General features: G+C 34.5%; 1 protein-coding gene across 8 annotated transcripts in view; it reads right to left on the bottom strand.

Annotated features, from left to right (window-relative positions):
• The window catches only part of LOC110448955 (DNA-binding protein RFX2-like), an 18,260-nt gene extending 3,886 nt beyond the window's left edge, over positions 1-14,374 (bottom strand). Inside the window, exons 1-16 of one of the 8 annotated variants that reach the window (XM_021495479.1) lie at positions 14,280-14,374; positions 9,700-9,786; positions 9,468-9,576; positions 9,044-9,179; positions 7,347-7,370; positions 6,792-6,876; positions 6,148-6,309; positions 5,215-5,396; positions 4,931-5,047; positions 4,529-4,736; positions 4,135-4,226; positions 3,848-4,002; positions 3,155-3,252; positions 2,528-2,677; positions 1,722-1,930; positions 137-299 (exon numbers count right to left, since the gene is read on the bottom strand). In XM_021495479.1, the coding sequence (XP_021351154.1) occupies positions 137-299; positions 1,722-1,930; positions 2,528-2,677; positions 3,155-3,252; positions 3,848-4,002; positions 4,135-4,226; positions 4,529-4,736; positions 4,931-5,047; positions 5,215-5,396; positions 6,148-6,309; positions 6,792-6,876; positions 7,347-7,370; positions 9,044-9,179; positions 9,468-9,576; positions 9,700-9,768 (1,959 nt within the window). In that variant the 5' untranslated portion in view covers positions 9,769-9,786; positions 14,280-14,374. The remainder of the gene's footprint in view (positions 1-136; positions 300-1,721; positions 1,931-2,527; positions 2,678-3,154; positions 3,253-3,847; positions 4,003-4,134; positions 4,227-4,528; positions 4,737-4,930; positions 5,048-5,214; positions 5,397-6,147; positions 6,310-6,791; positions 6,877-7,346; positions 7,371-9,043; positions 9,180-9,467; positions 9,577-9,699; positions 9,787-14,279) is intronic. The other 7 variants (XM_021495487.1, XM_021495497.1, XM_021495506.1 and 4 more) reach the window with 7 other exon arrangements.
• Positions 14,375-17,410: the final 3,036 nt, after the last annotated feature.

Below are 17,410 nucleotides of genomic sequence, written 5' to 3'. Positions count from 1 at the left end.
TACATAATAGATCTAGCAGCTGCTTTATAACACACACACACCCTACATAATACTTATCAGATCTAGCAGCTACTCTTTAGCACCCCTCTCTTATATTCACTAAATCTACACCTAATTCCCAGCAACACACCCCTACCTGTCTTACTTCGCCCATAACAGCTATTGGAGTCTCTCCTGTTGCTGCAGCCACTTTGTGTTCCACCAGGTAAAACATGTACTCGTCATATAGAAGTCGAATCAAATGGAAAGAACCAAAACTTGCAGCACTTCGTAGAGTCAAATCTCTTATCACCATTGAGCTGAAATAATGAATCGAAGCAAAAAGATGAAACAAAATATTCATCAATATTTCAGATTGACACAAGCCTATCTCTACGAAAATAATATTTTATGCTGGTAGCTTATTTTCCTTTCTTTTATTGAAATCCTGTATTCAATGGAGTCTGAAGTGTTCTCTCTAATATTTCTGCTCCTACATAAAAATTGTCAAAATAAATTGCGACATAGGATGTAGCACATCTCTGAGAAGATTTTGTGAGCTTTATTCTGGACATATTGTATAATATAATTTCTACCACAATACTCTGTGTTATTCCATTCTCAAATCATTGTATAAACATGCAGACTGAGTTATACACCACACTTGGTATATGACCTTCCAGAGATTTGATTGGTTGAGAAGATGAACTTTGACCGGGATAACTTTTTCCACACGCTTTTTGCCACATGCTGTTTATTTAACGTCGTCTGCTGTCAACATCCGGCAAATGTTGGTGACTGTGTGAGGTTATGCGATGGGGAAAATGGGGTTATTAAGGCAATATTAAAAGAAGATGATATTTGAAGATTTGATCGCTAGTTTCAGACAAAATTGCTACAGACGCTCGATATCGTTTTGACGTCACACCATCACATGTCCAGGTCGTGAAATCAGAACAAGATCCGTTACTGTGTCGGGAAATATTTCGTTCTCCCAACGCCCCGTTATCGTATTTTGAGGGTCTGACTATTGCTGAACTTTCACTATAAACATCAACCATAGAACCGTCACGTCCCAGGCCTATGGTTTTGGACATTGACAGCGATTAGTTCGTCTTCATCACTTGGCAGGTGGCAGATTTCGTACGATATGCGTAGGCGCATATAGTCTGCGGTCAATTCATATATATGTATGCAATACTGCATAATCTCAATACTTAAAGACGTTCATCTACTATATTTTTTTCATGAAGTTGTTGCAAAAAACATTTATTTTGACAATTATTAAATTTGTAAAAAAAAAAGTCATTTTTGAATATTAATGAGTGACTTTTTACATATGGGTCATATCACTACGCCAGTCTTGTCAACAAACACATGTGTGTATGTTATTCAAATCAGGTCACACTCTAGCTGTTTCCGACTGAGATTGTGGTAGAAACATATCACACGACTCATGGTTGTTGAGTATGGTATTTATTTCACTTTCGTTAGTTATTTTCAAAAGTTGCAGAAAGACACTCGCTAAAGCTCATGTCTTTTGTAACTTTTGAAAATTAACTAACTTGAGTGAAATAAATACCATATTCAACAACCGCTCGTTGTGTAACCTCTATAAGTATAATGTTATATAACTGTTTAGTGTGGAAAGACCCAAGAGAGACTTAAGACTGATCTTAATCATGCATCAGGGAAAGGAATTTGTGAAAAGGAAAAGCTCTTGAATTCTTGAAATTACAAACCTATAGAAAGACCATTTCAATAAAAATTGCCGGGCAGCCTTTGGAAAATTGTCGCTGCCTTCATGTGGTTTTAACACTTGGTTGACAACCTCCTCCAGCCACTGGGCCCAATCTTCCAGAGAATTCTGACACTCGAGAGTCTTCTTGAAATCCTCCTGGAGCTGCTGTACCACACTGTCGTCACACTGACAAACCCAGGAAGCCTGCTCCTGTTAACAAAGGGAGGTAAGTCACAATCAGTTACAAGTCAGTGGTTTGGTTTTATTTTGTTTAACATCCTATTAACAGCTACGGTCATTTAAGGACAAGCCTACAAGTCAATTGACCAAATGTACTGAAGGAAGATGTTCTCAATCAGGTACACAAACAGTTACACTGAACAGAATGTCTGAACATGTAATTTTCCTTTTCAGTTATGGATACTTAAAGCATTGCTTATATATATATGCAAACTGGTACAACTCATTTCAGAAAAGTGCCAACTANACGGCATAAGCTCACTTGGCACTTCGTGCCAGGTGAGCTAATAATTCAAAACTTGAGCCAAGGATGAATATTTTCATTTCTCTCTTTATCCCAAGCCAAGTAACAATAAGCAAAACAAATTTGTAGCGAATTTTGTCTGTAAACAAAGGGAGGCAAATCACTAACCTCTCTGATCAATGCTACTTGTTAAAAGTATAAAGCTAAGGGAAGCAATTTATCCTTCAATTGGATTCTCCCTACAACCTAGTGTACATCGAGTTGACTTTTTCATTCTTACCAATCACTTGAACCAGTGATGGTATTCAATCTTAATTCATTACCTGCACATTAGCGAAGTCTACCCTGTTGAGATCTGTGAGCATCTGGTTTATTTGTGAGGTGTTCTGAAGCACTGCACGCGCTGCCTGGGCGAGATGGTTTAGAGACGTATATCTCCGTAAGGTCTGAGCAAAAGCACTCACAGCACCAACCTGACAGAACAATACAGGTTGATTGGGTAATTTGATATTATGACAACATCAGCATAAATCTAACAAAAAGTGCAATAATTATACGCATGTAGCTTAAGAGGAGCAATAACACTACAAAATTACTTTATTTATTTTTGAATTCCTCTTAAAACTTTAACATTCCCTATTTATGAGTTCGTATGAAAGGACCTTTTAAGTTGCTATTACTGTCTAGTCTCCCTCTGTCTTTTATAAGTCTTTGATAACAAACCTTGCACTTGGCGGGATAAGGGTCAAGTTGCTATTAATGTCTAATCTCCCTCTGTCGTTTATAAGTCTTTGATAACAAACCTTGCACTTAGGGATAAGGGTTAAGTTGCTATCACTGTCTAATCTCCCTCTGTCCTTTATAAGTCTTTGATAACAAACCTTGCACTTGGCGGGATAAGGGTTAAGTTGCTATCACTGTCTAATCTCCCTCTGTCTTTGATAACAAACCTTGCACTTGAGCATGTCTTCTGGAACTCCCACCATAGCTCCTTTGAGCCAATTTTCTAAACTCTTCGCAAAATTTCTAATAGCCTGTGTAAGGGAACCTGCAAATGAAAAAGACGAGTCATCCAATGAAACAATGTACACAGACATTTATATATAATTCCAACTTCATGGTCTGAGCTTAAAAGGTATGGGGCACCTGCCTGACCATGCGAGTTTTCTCCGGGTACTCCAGTTACCTCCCATGTTAGGACTCCAATGTGCTAACATCCAAGCCAACAAGAGTCATTAATATAAGTTTAAATAGCTTATTTCATAATTGTTGTAACATGAACAACTTACAAGAGTTACCAAGAAACTCTCGTCGTTTGTTTATATGTACATCCAACTTCATGAAAAGCAATCTCTATCAATTGGTATACACAAAAAATATTATGATAGGGTCAAGTTCCTTTTTCAATTTATATCACATAAATGTAATTTATATATCAAACTTCATGAAAAGCAATCTCTATCAATTGGTATACACAAAAAATATTAAGATAGGGTCAAGTTCCTTTTTCAATTCATATCACATAAATGTAATTTATATATCAAACTTCATGAAAAGCAATCTCTATCAATTGGTATACACATAAAATATTTAGATAGGGTCATAAATGTAATTTAAGTTTATGAACGGAGAATAAAACTCACTTGGGATAGGTCTAAGCACATCTGGAATCAGCACTTCAACTAAAGCTTGGTAGAATGCGTAGTCAGCCTTCCGCACATACTCCTGTACAGGGCCATATTTACTAACTGCATATAATTTTTCTTTTGGCAGACGCTTTTCGTAATCATTGTCAGCTCTGAAGGAAAATAGAGAAACGATTAAAAATATTTCTTGGGTATTATCATATTTCATTTGATTCTATGTGCAGATTGACAAACAGTTTCTTTTTGAGAGTTAGGATGCAGACAAACCGGACAGAATCACTTACGTTAATTGGTCTGCTGGTTGATTCCGCCAGAAACCTTGCCATAAAGCTTCTATCAGGGAAAACTGTAAGTTTACTACTACATCAACTATAGCCTGTAAAAACAAAACAAAAATACTTTTACTGATTTGGACATGTATGAAAGATTTAAAGCCATCATTCTCATTTTCAAACTTTTTTGTTGTTGTAATATATACCCTTCGACATGATTTCTCTTAAAGAAAATTCCTAGATAAAAACATCTTTGCTCTTAGTTTAATGAATCTAACCTTAGCATTGCCCTGTATATAATCCTACTTAGCAACTCCTTATTGCAATAAATGATATTTTTATTTTCTGGGCGCTTTTGCTATAAAGGTTGATAACAATTTCCTTTCTTTTAAATTATGAGCTTTACCTCTGCATGTTCTGTATACATCTTGTCAAAAGCATGCACATGGTCGACTGTAACCCCCTCAGGTAAAGGCAATGAGGTGTCAATGTCCCCAAAGTTTGGGAGGGCTCCCGAGGCATCCCCGAGGAACTGTTGGTGTTGCTGCTGCTGGGCAGTGGCTGCATCAGGGGGAGCATGGTGACCTCCCTCCACACCATCCTCCATCTTAAACCTGACAAACATTTTTTTCTCTCATTAAATACCAATTCTTTTATCACCATAAAACATATGGCCAACTACAAGACTTGAGCATGTGGCAAAAAAGAAAACACTTCAGGATTATATTTTTCCTTATTGCTCGAATTCTGAAACCATTATTGTCTTTTCCACAGTTATCTGTCAAAAATTTGGTGTAGATTTACTTACTTTTTGCCCTGATACATTGGTTGTTGCCTCATTGCCATCGTTTGGTCGTCTGTAAACTGGTTCAGTGGAGAGTTAGCTTTGATACGGATACCATAGTAATGGTACTTTGAATTACCCCTAAAACAAACAATAACATAAATATATCAATTTGATCAACACTTGCTACCCCTTCTCTTTATTTTCAGTTTCCTTGAACGTTAAACAGATTTTTCCAATGTGAGATGGAATTCAATCGAAGAAAGCAAAATACAAACTTCATGCTGAACAGTCCTTACGATACTAACCGAGTCCCTAATCTTCTTGTTCGTAGACCTAAAAACACTGATCGGATGAGCTTTCCAAATGAAGCGGGGTTCATTGGGTCTAGATTTTGCTCCTGGCAGTGCCGTAAATAATGGTTGTACAGTGTGCTTCTCGGTAGACTCACACCTTCTGCTGTCTCGTAATTGTCGATCAGCCACTGAACCTAAAAAGATGAAGCACAACATTGAATATCTGTCAGCTTTTCTTCTTTTAAATTCATGCAATCTCAGACCTGTAATGAAAAAATCTTATAAAATCAAGGAATGCATGAAAAAGATAATGAAAATCTCGTTGACCTCTTATATATAACATGACATTCTCTTTAAATACTTGCAGTGATTACAGAGAATTATTTGTTTCTAAATCAGATATTTCATTTATTTAAAAATTCAATGTTTCAGTGTGTATTGCAAATGAAGAGGTTCTAAGAAAATGGCTAGAGTAACAATAAAAAGATGAAAAAACAGCTCTAAAAATTGTTAGTCATTTAAGTGATCAATTTTGTAAGAATAATTCAACACACTAGAAAAATATAGTCAGTAGTCACCTTGTTATGAATATGTTTTTGTTAAATCATAGTCTGTCATAGACACTCCTTAAAAAAACTAATGCTAGTATGATTATATCCGAACCTCTTCAGTTGCAATAAATGGATTAAAATATGGCAGTAAATGTCCCTTGAATTTTGATCAATATATCCCAATCCCACCAAATCTTGTACAGTGTATGATCAATATATCCCAATCCCACCAAATCTTGTACAGTGTATGTCATACCCCCCCCCCACCCCCCCGGCCTTAATTCAGAACGAAAAAGAATTTTATTCGACAGATCAAAATTCATGACATTTACTGCATTTGTTACATGCAAAGAAAACTACTTCGCTCAGAAGCAGTGAGTAAAAATCCACGTACAGCACTTACAGTAGCAGGTGAGGCCCGGGTTGTGTGAGTCAAGGGCGTGCCCTCTCCATCCATGGTTCCCCCTTGTATGAGGTAGGTGCCACTCTGATGCTGCAGTATCTGGCCCTGAACAGTTTGTACAGTACCAACCTGGGCTAGTCCTGTCGCAGCCACCTGACACAACATCGGGAACATGCATTCAAATCTAACACATAGCTCGACTACTCTGACCCAGCGCTCATGCTGTCACAAACAGGTAAAGCCACAATAAATAGCACAAACATCAAACAGCTTTTAAGAGAGCACTTTCTTAGCCAAACAAAAAATCTGTATTGATATCTGCGTTACTTGGCTAAACAATTTGAGAGGGTCAGTATGAGCTCTGAGAGAAAAGAAAGATTTTGGTAACACAAAGAAGGAGATTTATCTTATAAGATATACTGTATAATACTGCTGACAGAATAATTGGCATTTATTTTGAAAACAGGGACAAACATGCGAACAGGACACCACACAAAGACAATGTTCTTTTCAAGACAGAAATACCACTTGAAATCTTTCATGCAGAAAAAAAATTCATCGATTCTAATGCTCCGATTTATTCTGTCTGCGATGTGAAGATTCCTTGGCTGAAGGGGCTGACTGGATTGACCTACCTGTGCCCCTCCGGATGTCTGGTAGTATGTACCAGAAACAGGCGTATACATAGTCTGGCCGTAGTCTGTTTGGTATGTCGTTTGCCTGTAATAGGGAGAAATAAACATAACAATGAAATTTGTCATAGTTCAACCACATTTCAAATTCATCTACTTTCTTCAATTATTGACAACTGTTTTCAAATTTAGAAAATTTATCTTCAATGAAAGGACAGTATTTTTTTCTCAATAGCATCTTTTTCAAATTGGTAGATCCAACCTTAATTTCACTTTATAACAAATTTTCTTTTTAAATTCATGTATAGCATTTATTTTTAACTTTTTTCCCCATTCATAAATCATTTTTTGCTAGTGAAAATCAACATAAATCAAAATTGAAAATTGAAATAAAAATACACATAACATTCATTCAAAGTAAACACATGCAGGCAAATAACTACATAGACAACGGTATTAAATCTTCTCGGACAGTAACAAAATCTAAATGTTAGAAAAAAAAAAGAAAAAAAAAATTGGCAAAGAACTCAACAACAGAAAATCAGCACTATTTTTTACCATGGCCTGTTCACCATTTGTACTCTGCAGAAAATTAAAAAGCATTTGAACCAAATTAATTTCGGCTCAAAGAGTCATTCCTTTAATTGATTTTTTTCCAATTTCCAAACACAAATCGAAATAATCTAATGGTAAATGTCATTTCCCCCCAACCCCCTGAACGTTATGAAAACTACACAATATCTTACATCCTAACATTTTTTACCTTAGATATTATATTCTATAAATCACATTTTTAACATTATTTGTTTTGATTTCTCCAAGAGTAATTAACAACCATATATCTATTTATATTAACACATGTACACTAGCTGGGTAGATGTATATTGTTTCAATCTCCAACTGGAACTGCATTTAAACCGAGTTGTGATAAGCAACAGATAAACTTGGAATTATTTACCTTCAGAAAAAATACAATTTTAACTTTGGGAAATTATTTTGTTTACATTATAAGACATTTATTGTAAAGAGATAGATACTGGTTCTATATTTGGTTCTTTTACGCAAAACAATGGTTCTATCTGCCGAGTGGAATACACTTAAGTGATGACAGGCAAAAGCCAACATCAACTTTAAGATGAGGGGATACAGAATTGCTTTCGAAAACATTAAATTGTAGCAGCATATGATGTGTATTACAAACGTTATGTCATAGATATAAAAATTATCCTTTCAAATTTCGACACTTGTAAGAGATTTAATGAATATTTGAATATTTATAACAGCACAAAATTGTGATATGTGCACTATATACAAACAACACAAAACATGCAAACACAGCGGTAAAATAATTACATGTCCACAATAAGTCATACACACAGACATCTTACCTTTTGGTAGATATGTAAGTATGTGATACAGTAAAGATATATATTTAAATCAGTGTTACAGAACTAGCTGTAGAGGGAAATCAAATGATAAAACTACTGTAAGATTATTCTTAAAGGAAAAAAACCAAACTAAATATGTGCAATAAAAGTGCATTCAAAAGATAAGAAGTTCTATTAATTAAGGTCAAGGCAAATGTACATCTTTCATGGCAATCTCTTATCACGAGTATTTTTGAATATTCTTTCTTCAAATTTTGTTTTGTTTTACCCCCCCAATTTCATCAAAATTAACAATGCATGTTTTCACTGTGGCCTTTATACCTACAACGTACCGGGAACAAATAGTCCTGACAATCCACTAACTTAATGAACTAAGCTGGTCAACCGTATATCATAACGAGTCGAGACACAGCGTCTCTTTTGTCTAATTTACACAGCACTACATCAATCTAATGGTTAGCCTTGGTTTCATTAATACACATAATATATAACGACAGCTGAATTGCAGAAAGGGATACAAGCAAGAATGTTTTTGATCCTTGCTTCATAAAGAATTGGTAGCATGTTTGTTGCAATTCCAAAGTAAGCAAGATCAATATTCTTTTACACAAATAAAGGGAACATGCAAATTTATCGACAATATCATTTGCTTCTTTCTCTTTTGTCACAAGTACAATCGATATTTTTTCATCATATATGAAAGGTGATCAAAATGTAGGCCTCAGAAAACATGCGATTGCAGAAAATGTCGAATACACATTTAAAGAATTAGTGCACGGGAAAGCCACTTCACACAATGAGTTCAACCCGTGCGGCACAGACCACATCACTGCACGTCGGCAACACTTTACTATATCGTAATCGTACATTTGCCCATTCGTAGATGCGTAGAGAGCAGGGTCATTGCTGTCTACGTACTGAACATGCGTTGGATAAACTGTCTGTCCTCCTTGCTGAAGGGTCACCGTGTCCTGTCCATGGTTTTGTTCATTTAGCTGTTGATCTGCAACAGAGGCTTTGAAAAAATCACATGCATTTGTATGTACATACAATAACATATAAACTCGTCAGTGATTTTGCTAGGTTGTCTTATTAACAATTTGTGATATTATCTTTAAATTGCTTTCAAGAAATTTTGATAGTACATATATAAATGATTTTTAAGTAACATTCTATGAATGATTTTTTAAAGAAACATTTTTTTCTCGTCCTTAATCATAAACATTCAATGCTGGAATAAATGAAATACTGCATTTCTTATTTGATATTTGAAAATAGACAGGGAACTTACTGGTAACAATAAACTGCTGAGTAGTGTGTGCCTGGGATGGTTGAATTATCGTCGTAGTTTGAGACTTCTGGCCTTGAGAATGTATAGTCTGGCCACCAGGTTGGGTCTTCTACAAACAAATAAAGCAAAAGTATTCACTGATAGTAAGTATTGAAGTTTATATCAACTTTCTGATTTAGTTTCAATGTCTGCAATGAATTTAAACACCATCTGACAGGATGTTTATAAATACCTGTTGGACATTTAGCAGTGTAGTTGGATTCATTGCCTGAAGGTCAGTAACATAAGTCTGGGTTGCCATTGTTCAGCTGCCCCAGGACTAAAAAGAAACAAAACAATGTATATAAGTTATGGTGAATTAAATGTATCGTCTGATTTGCAGTGCAATTTTCTTTCGAGATTTGATGGGTCAACTAAGGCATACAATTTTACCAGCCTGACAACCGGAGCTAATAGATTTTATCATGTCATGGCTAGTGAAAATGTTCAATATAACATATGAAATTAAGGTTGGGATAATGGAATTTTTCAACATCAGCCTCCATACTAGTACACTCTAAATATGAAATTGTAAAACAGCCCTTGTAAATGATGTTTTAATTTTGTTGTATTTTGTTTTTGAGAGTTAATTCACAATAGTATTTATTTACCTGTAATTTTGTTATAATTTCAATTTAAGTTATATCCATTTTACCGGAGTCGTATCTGCTCATATGCAATTCATTTTTTTTAATAATCACAGGATTTTTAATTGTTTTTGCCGATATGATCAGTTCCTGGTTGTTTCGCCCTAAAACATTTTTGTTTAGGGCGAACAATGTTTTATTGTTTGGTATTTTTTTTTCATTTTTATTTGTTTTAAGTCACATATTAAGTCTTCTTAGCATTAAAATCAGTTTATTAAAAGAAAATGTGTTGTGTTTTTTTTTAAGTACATTGTAAAGCAAAAAACAGATTACATTATTTTCTTCACACCGACACACATATATTGAATTTAATTTTAGAAATAAATAAGAATAGTGAAATGGTGTCATTTTAATTACATTGCGGGGTATACAACAATATTATTTTCCCATGTTAACACATTTAGTCTAGTGTATTCATAATCGTCACTGTGTAACGATGTCTTCTTTACTTGATTTCTGCGCACGTCCGTTGTTGTTTTTTGCTAATTGGAGGAGATCGTTTTGAGAAGTTTTGATAGTACCGACCAATAAAAATTAATATGCATATTTGAGCAGATAAATTTGAGTAGATAACTTGTCATAAATAGGGCATTTCTCAATACTGTGTTATAAATCAACATTTCGTTATGGATGATTTGTGCATTTTGTGCGACTCCGTTGGTTAGACGCGGACAGCATGGTATCTCATGTGATGTGTGTGACCGTCGGCAGCATAGAACCTGCCAGACTGGTAATTACATTATTATACAAGTATATTTAATGTATTTTGATAATTCCCTAAGTATATTGCCAACGTCAACGTTTATTTCATAATTAAAATGTACACATCTGCTTAACATTTTTTTTATATGTACTTGGGCAATTATTTACATTTCGTATACATCTCTAGAGAAAGTTATATTTTTTTTCCATTTTTTATACGTAATTAATATACGTATCTATGTACTTAGAGTAATTAATCTAGTTTCAGTCTATATATGCAATTTGTAACTAATCTATGTCCATTTCATATACGTATCTATGTACTTAGAGAAATTTGTTTGATATAAAGTGGCTGACGTAACAGGGTGCTTTTTAATTGTTTATATCATGTTAGAAGTTGTATAAATTAAGTACAACTATTTTACATGTTTTAACGTTAAAACATGTACAGGTGCATTTTATAAAGAACAACATTACTTAATTAAGGTAATGAAATGGAAAGATAAGTTTTTTAACATGATATTTATGACTTAAAGAAAGAAATACTTTTTTAGGGCAAAACAACATGGGGTGAACGGGATTTGGGGCGAAACAACCCGTTACCATATGATCATATGCTCTTATTGCCTACACTTATATAATTAACCACGCATTTTAATAGTTGTCTCTGAAAATACTAAACACATACTTAACCCTAAGTTGTACTTTATACCTCTTAGTGGAATGATAATCATACAACCATATATATAGTTCATTGTAAATACTGATTTTTTTTACCAGCTCGGACATATATCTGCAATCCCTAGGTGTCGGGTTTGTGGAATTGTACAACCCTACTACATTCCAGCTGTAGCATTTTATTGGTAAAACCTTGATCTTCTGTAGTTGATAGTTATTAGGTTCCTTGTTTTTAAGGTTCGATTGATGCTGATGTTCTTTCCATCATTACAGGAATAGGTCTGCAGTAACTTGTTGATTTGATTTCGACCTGGTCAGTAATTTTTTTTGAGACTGCTTGGCATGGCTTATTCAATATCCTCAAAAAAATATAAATGACCGACCCCAGTTTTTACCTCTGACCCTAACAATTTTATCTCATTTGAACGCACTCCATCAAGCGTTAAGATAACTTTGCCACTGGATGCAAAATAACTGATGGACAAACAAACATGGCAACTAAAGCTATATATACCCTCTTCACTTCTTAGGCAGGAATCAAAACCAAATTTAAATCACATATTATTTCAAAGACCTAAAAATGTTTGGTAATTTTTTTGTAATTAGCCCCCTCCCAATTTTAAAAATCTGAACTGACCTACCCTACTTATTTAACATTTTAACCGAAACATCCATATTTTGTTGGCATTTATAAACCAAAAAATTCTGCTTTGTCCAAGAGATGAATTTTCACACTATTATTTATCTAGATACCAAGTGGTTGAGCAGACTTCATTTGTTGGTGATTACATATATATATATATGTTATTGTAGATTTTCTATAACATCACTATTTTTAAGTCTTATTTGTCAAGAAATTTTAGAGATTTTTTAATGAATCATTCTTCGCTAAGAGATATGATGCCTTTACACAAATACCTAATCTTATATACCAATCACATATATATATAATAATTTATCTTTAGATTTTGTATCATTTTTCTGCAGTCTGTTTTTCCCTTACTTATTTCTTTGTTTTGTTTGTGTTTTATGTCCTATGAACAGCTATGACCAGTGAAGGACGTACCAGGTTCTGGTGGTGGAGGAAAGCTAGAGTTCCCGGAGAAAAAACACAGACCTACAGCCAGTACCTGGTGACTGCCAAATGTAGGCCTCGAACCTGTGACCCAGTGGTGGAGGGTTAGTGGTAGCAGAATGTACGACACCTTAACCACCACCCCATACTTATTTCACTGGTCATCCTTTGTTTTAATGTCTTTTTCTTTTAAAAAATTTGACAGTTGTAAGAAACACACATTTCAAAGGAACGTTGATTCAACGTAGAATTATTTCGCCACTCCACCTTCTTATTGCTATGTACATGAAAAAGACCAAATGACAATTGAGACTGTTACTTATTAATTAACTAGGAAAGTTGTAACAATAATCAGCAGTCAATATAGCTTAATACAGTTTAAGTGTCAAGAAAAATATTATCAATTGAAAACTGTATACATAAAAGTACTTCTTTGCATTGAATGACAGTTTATTGGGCCGTTTTCACACAAGTGTCCCGTTTAGGGTACTGTCCTGATTTGGGTACAGTGACAGGGCGCCTCAGTGACGGTAGAATCTGCATTTTTATCCTAAAAATATCCTCACGCTGTAGCATTTATACTACAAGATCTTAAAAGAATCATCACATCTTATAGTGTTAATATTATCAATGAAAATGCACATAAGTATTAATATCGAGAAACTTATTTGATCACAAATAGAATAAGTTTTTCTTTCAAAAACAGTCATTAATTTTCTGTATTGATCTGTTGTACCACTGTCCAGTGACCACAAGTCCAGCAAAAAAAAAAGGAACTCACAGCTATTTCAGTGTATAAAAAATATATGTGAAAATGACTAAAACTAGACATTTTTAATGTATATTTTGTTGATAAAATCAAAAAGAATAGTAATATATTGCAGTACGAGAATGATTTTATTGATATTTTCTTCAGAAAGAACTGGTTGCTAGGGATTTTTTTTCCTCAAAATATTTTTGATGATAACACTGAAATCTCACATTTTAAATGTCAACTAAATAATCCATACATAACTATGTTAGCAATGGAAATGCAAATAAAATTCCTATCAAACTGAAAAATAAAATGTTCATGTTCAGTCATGTTATATCAATAAATCCTTGCCTGCACATGGTCAAATACTTGTTATTTACACTTTTAAATATCCAAATCGATCTATTTTCATCAAAATCAAACAAATGAAGCACCAGTGATCCGTTATCAACTATATAAATGTCTGTAACTACGTTATCTTTCCCTTCTTCGCTGTTACTTAGCAACCTCTCGCTGTCCCATAGTAGCAACCACACATCCATGGCATTTCGACTGCCCTAAATAACGACCCGCATGGTACACCCCAACCCAATTTATCATGCAATGCATTCGTCAAGATCTCAAACCACTTCAAAATCAAAACAATACATAATTTAGTTCAACATCACTTCCACAGCCACGTGATGGATGCTGATGAATTCAAAAAAGCCGCCTTTTGTCCAAAAAATTACAACAAATAACTTGAAACACATCAACATTCGCCATTTTAGAAGCATATTTGACGATAAACAACAGACAACGTATTAGATTTAAAAGACATTTTGAGCCAAATCTACATAATTCAATTCACCAGAACACGTATCATCAACACATGAAGATGTGACTACACTAACTGACCAAATGAAAAGAAAAATCACCTTAGGTTGTTGGCGGGTAACAGTCGTCACAGCTACGGTGTCTATGGCGTTTATTCCTACGGCAACTGTTGCCAGACTCTTCGCGTCAGCAATTGCCTCGATTCCTACGCACATTTTTTCCGGAACTACGTTTTAACATATCGAATAGACCTTTATTTTATCTAACAATTTCAAATATATCAATATAAACCTATTTAGAATTATAATTTTTAATTTATGTGAATGCAAAATAATTACATAAATAGATATACGTATAATTTGCGTGCACTATTTATGTTCTCGTAGTTTCCGGTATGGGGCTATGCGGTCTGCGCTTCGATTATGAAGATGAAAGACAACATGGCGGATCCCGGTAGAATGTCTATGGCGTCTTGACAACTGCGGCATGCGTTAAATTTCATCGATTAATTATTAACCAAGTAACTTCTTTGATTAAACATATTTATATGAACACTGCTTATTTGTTTATGAAAAAATGTAATTATGTCATCTGACATATCAAAGACAGTGAAATATCGAAGCGAAACAAGGAGAAATCATGGTCATTAATTGGGGCCCTCGGAGGGAGTCTTTGAAAAGAGGTCACATACTTTTGTAACTAGAAAATTGTGACTGCATGCAGAGCCCAAGTGCTCTTCGGAGAAAATGATTCATATTTTTTTTGTATTAAGCATTATATCCATGTTTTTAGATCAATAAAAATGTAACAATTTATACATGCGACTTTTAATTATACTACCATGCCTTATTTTGGGTATAATTTATTACATTGACTTAGTTCAATATAATTAAAACTATTGCATATTGTCTTTGAATTATTTTTTGGATTGGTCTCTGCCTCATTAAGTTTAATTATGGCTAAATTATTTAATTAAGATTTATCTGAATAACTTATCCTAATTGAAAACATTATAAATCAATAGCTAGCTTAAATTAAAATAATGATTAAGTATTGTTATAAAAATGTAATATGCAGTTGTGTGGAACAGGTGGCATAGCAATTTTTTCAAAATAATTCTCAGAAATGAAAGGATTAATTTTTCAGGATTTTCTTTCAAAGATGGGCCAAATTTTGGAGAAAAAAAGCATTTGAATGATGGCGTGTATACCCAAGGTATATTAAGGTTAACCATAGGCCTAAATTAACTTTAGGTTTCTGGGTTAACCTTCATCAAGCTTCCCAAGAATTTATTTTCTTCACAGAGACATTGCCTTTTCACAACAGGTGTATAACATTAACCCCAATCATATAAATTTCTTTCTAGGGCAGGTTGTTTATGTGAAAGGTTTAATTAAGATGTTTGCAGATGACATTTTTTTAAGTAAAACTGGGGGATCTCATTAATATAAGCCATGCAACATTAGGCATGTGCAAATAGTTTTGTGTCAATTTAGTCCAATTAGTCTCAACCTCTGGACAAAGTGTCATTTTTTTTAAACTAGGGCAGCTGGAACTCTGCATATAAATATATTTGGACACAAGACATGATTTCAGTGCACTCATTGACACTCCACCATCCCAATATGTATACTTGCATACAAGTTTTAGTGATTCCAGGTATGAGGTATTATTGCTTGCCCAGTACATCTAATTTGATCATCATTGAACCATCTTTGCATATTAAGCAGGCCGCAAGAGACCCTATTTCAGTATGTAACTGTCATGCTATTCCAAGGGATACTCCCATGCAAACATATATAGTGACAATATAAATTAAGAAATCAGATATTCCAACATTCCACAAGCACAAATATTTATGAGTTTTTCCTTACGAATTCAGCCCACTAGAAATAATTTTCTACCCTGTCTATCAGCAACATGTTTGCATCCTATACCTTTATACAACATTTGATCCCATGTTACGACACAGGGTCACTAAGAGGATGGACCAAATATTGTAGCACAAGTGTATAACTTTGTCATATATACCCAGAAATTGAAAACAGTACATATATATATATTGTATATCACTCGGGTGAAAGGGTGGGGACGCCTCAATTATGTTTTATGTTAAGTCCCGAGAACTTTTAATTCAGGGGCAGGCAGGACCTGACGGGCATTTGATTATGATAGCTGATGATCCAGTATCTTCATGCCCAGTATTGTATATATGGCATAGGGTGGAGATCTTAACTGTTTCCATTACTTTAACAACGAAGGGATTTTTTTTTAAGTCTCCAGGGGCTCGAGTCAACCCTTAAAGCATGATAATATACATTTGTAACAGGAAAGAGAATAGTGTGCTTCCACCGGGGATCGAACCCTCGATTTCTCCAGGTTCCTAGTCGGACGCTCTACCACCGAGATAAAGGGAAATTCCCTCTAGCTCGATGCTAGAGGGCGACCTTAATCATATGTACAATCAAAACCTGCCACACATCATTTCTTCATGTCCATGAACTGTACACAACTATATCGCAGGAATCTCAACAACTTTAGTGTTGGTATTCATCTCTTCAATGACCAGCAATTGTTTATATAGTTACAGGGATCACAACCATGCATTTCCATGTTATGACCATGCAAGGGACTTTATCCCATGGGATGGAGATAGTCACCTAAGAAAGGGTCTATCTTTGTAGCAATCCTTTGGACCTGGTGAGATAATGTAATAAATAATCATTTTACCTGGTAATGTTTAAAAAAAAGTCTTATTTGTTGGTAAATTCTATACAAGATTCTGTTGACTGGCAACCAGTGTTACACATTATTCTTATGTCTGGTCTGAGTGAGTGAATAATTTTAAAATCCAACATCTCCTGAAGCACCATGCAGTGCCTCAATTATTGTCCTCGAGCTAACTCAGCAGGTCCCTCAGTTATTCATGTGTGTCTGACAGTATTGTTCAATCTGTGTATCAGATGTGGTCATGCATGTGATTTCTTGTTGTGCACATAAAACTGACATAATGGATGTGATACTTTTAGTGTTTATTTTAATGCTTACTATATTTGTGTTTTTATTTAACAGCAATATAAAAACTGCAAATGGTACCTTTAAAATATTGTACAGATACATTTTTTATTTTATTTTTATACTCCAGATGACTTTTGAATTTGGGGGACTCTACCTGGATATCATGTGCTAATGAATTATGTTCTCAATTTAGGACCCGACCTTCAGGTGTAAT

Source organism: Mizuhopecten yessoensis, unplaced genomic scaffold, assembly GCF_002113885.1.
Source record: "Mizuhopecten yessoensis strain PY_sf001 unplaced genomic scaffold, ASM211388v2 scaffold431, whole genome shotgun sequence".
Lineage (NCBI taxonomy): Eukaryota > Metazoa > Mollusca > Bivalvia > Pectinida > Pectinidae > Mizuhopecten > Mizuhopecten yessoensis.
Note: the sequence above shows the minus strand (reverse complement) of the source record. Positions and strands in the feature narration are given on the sequence as shown.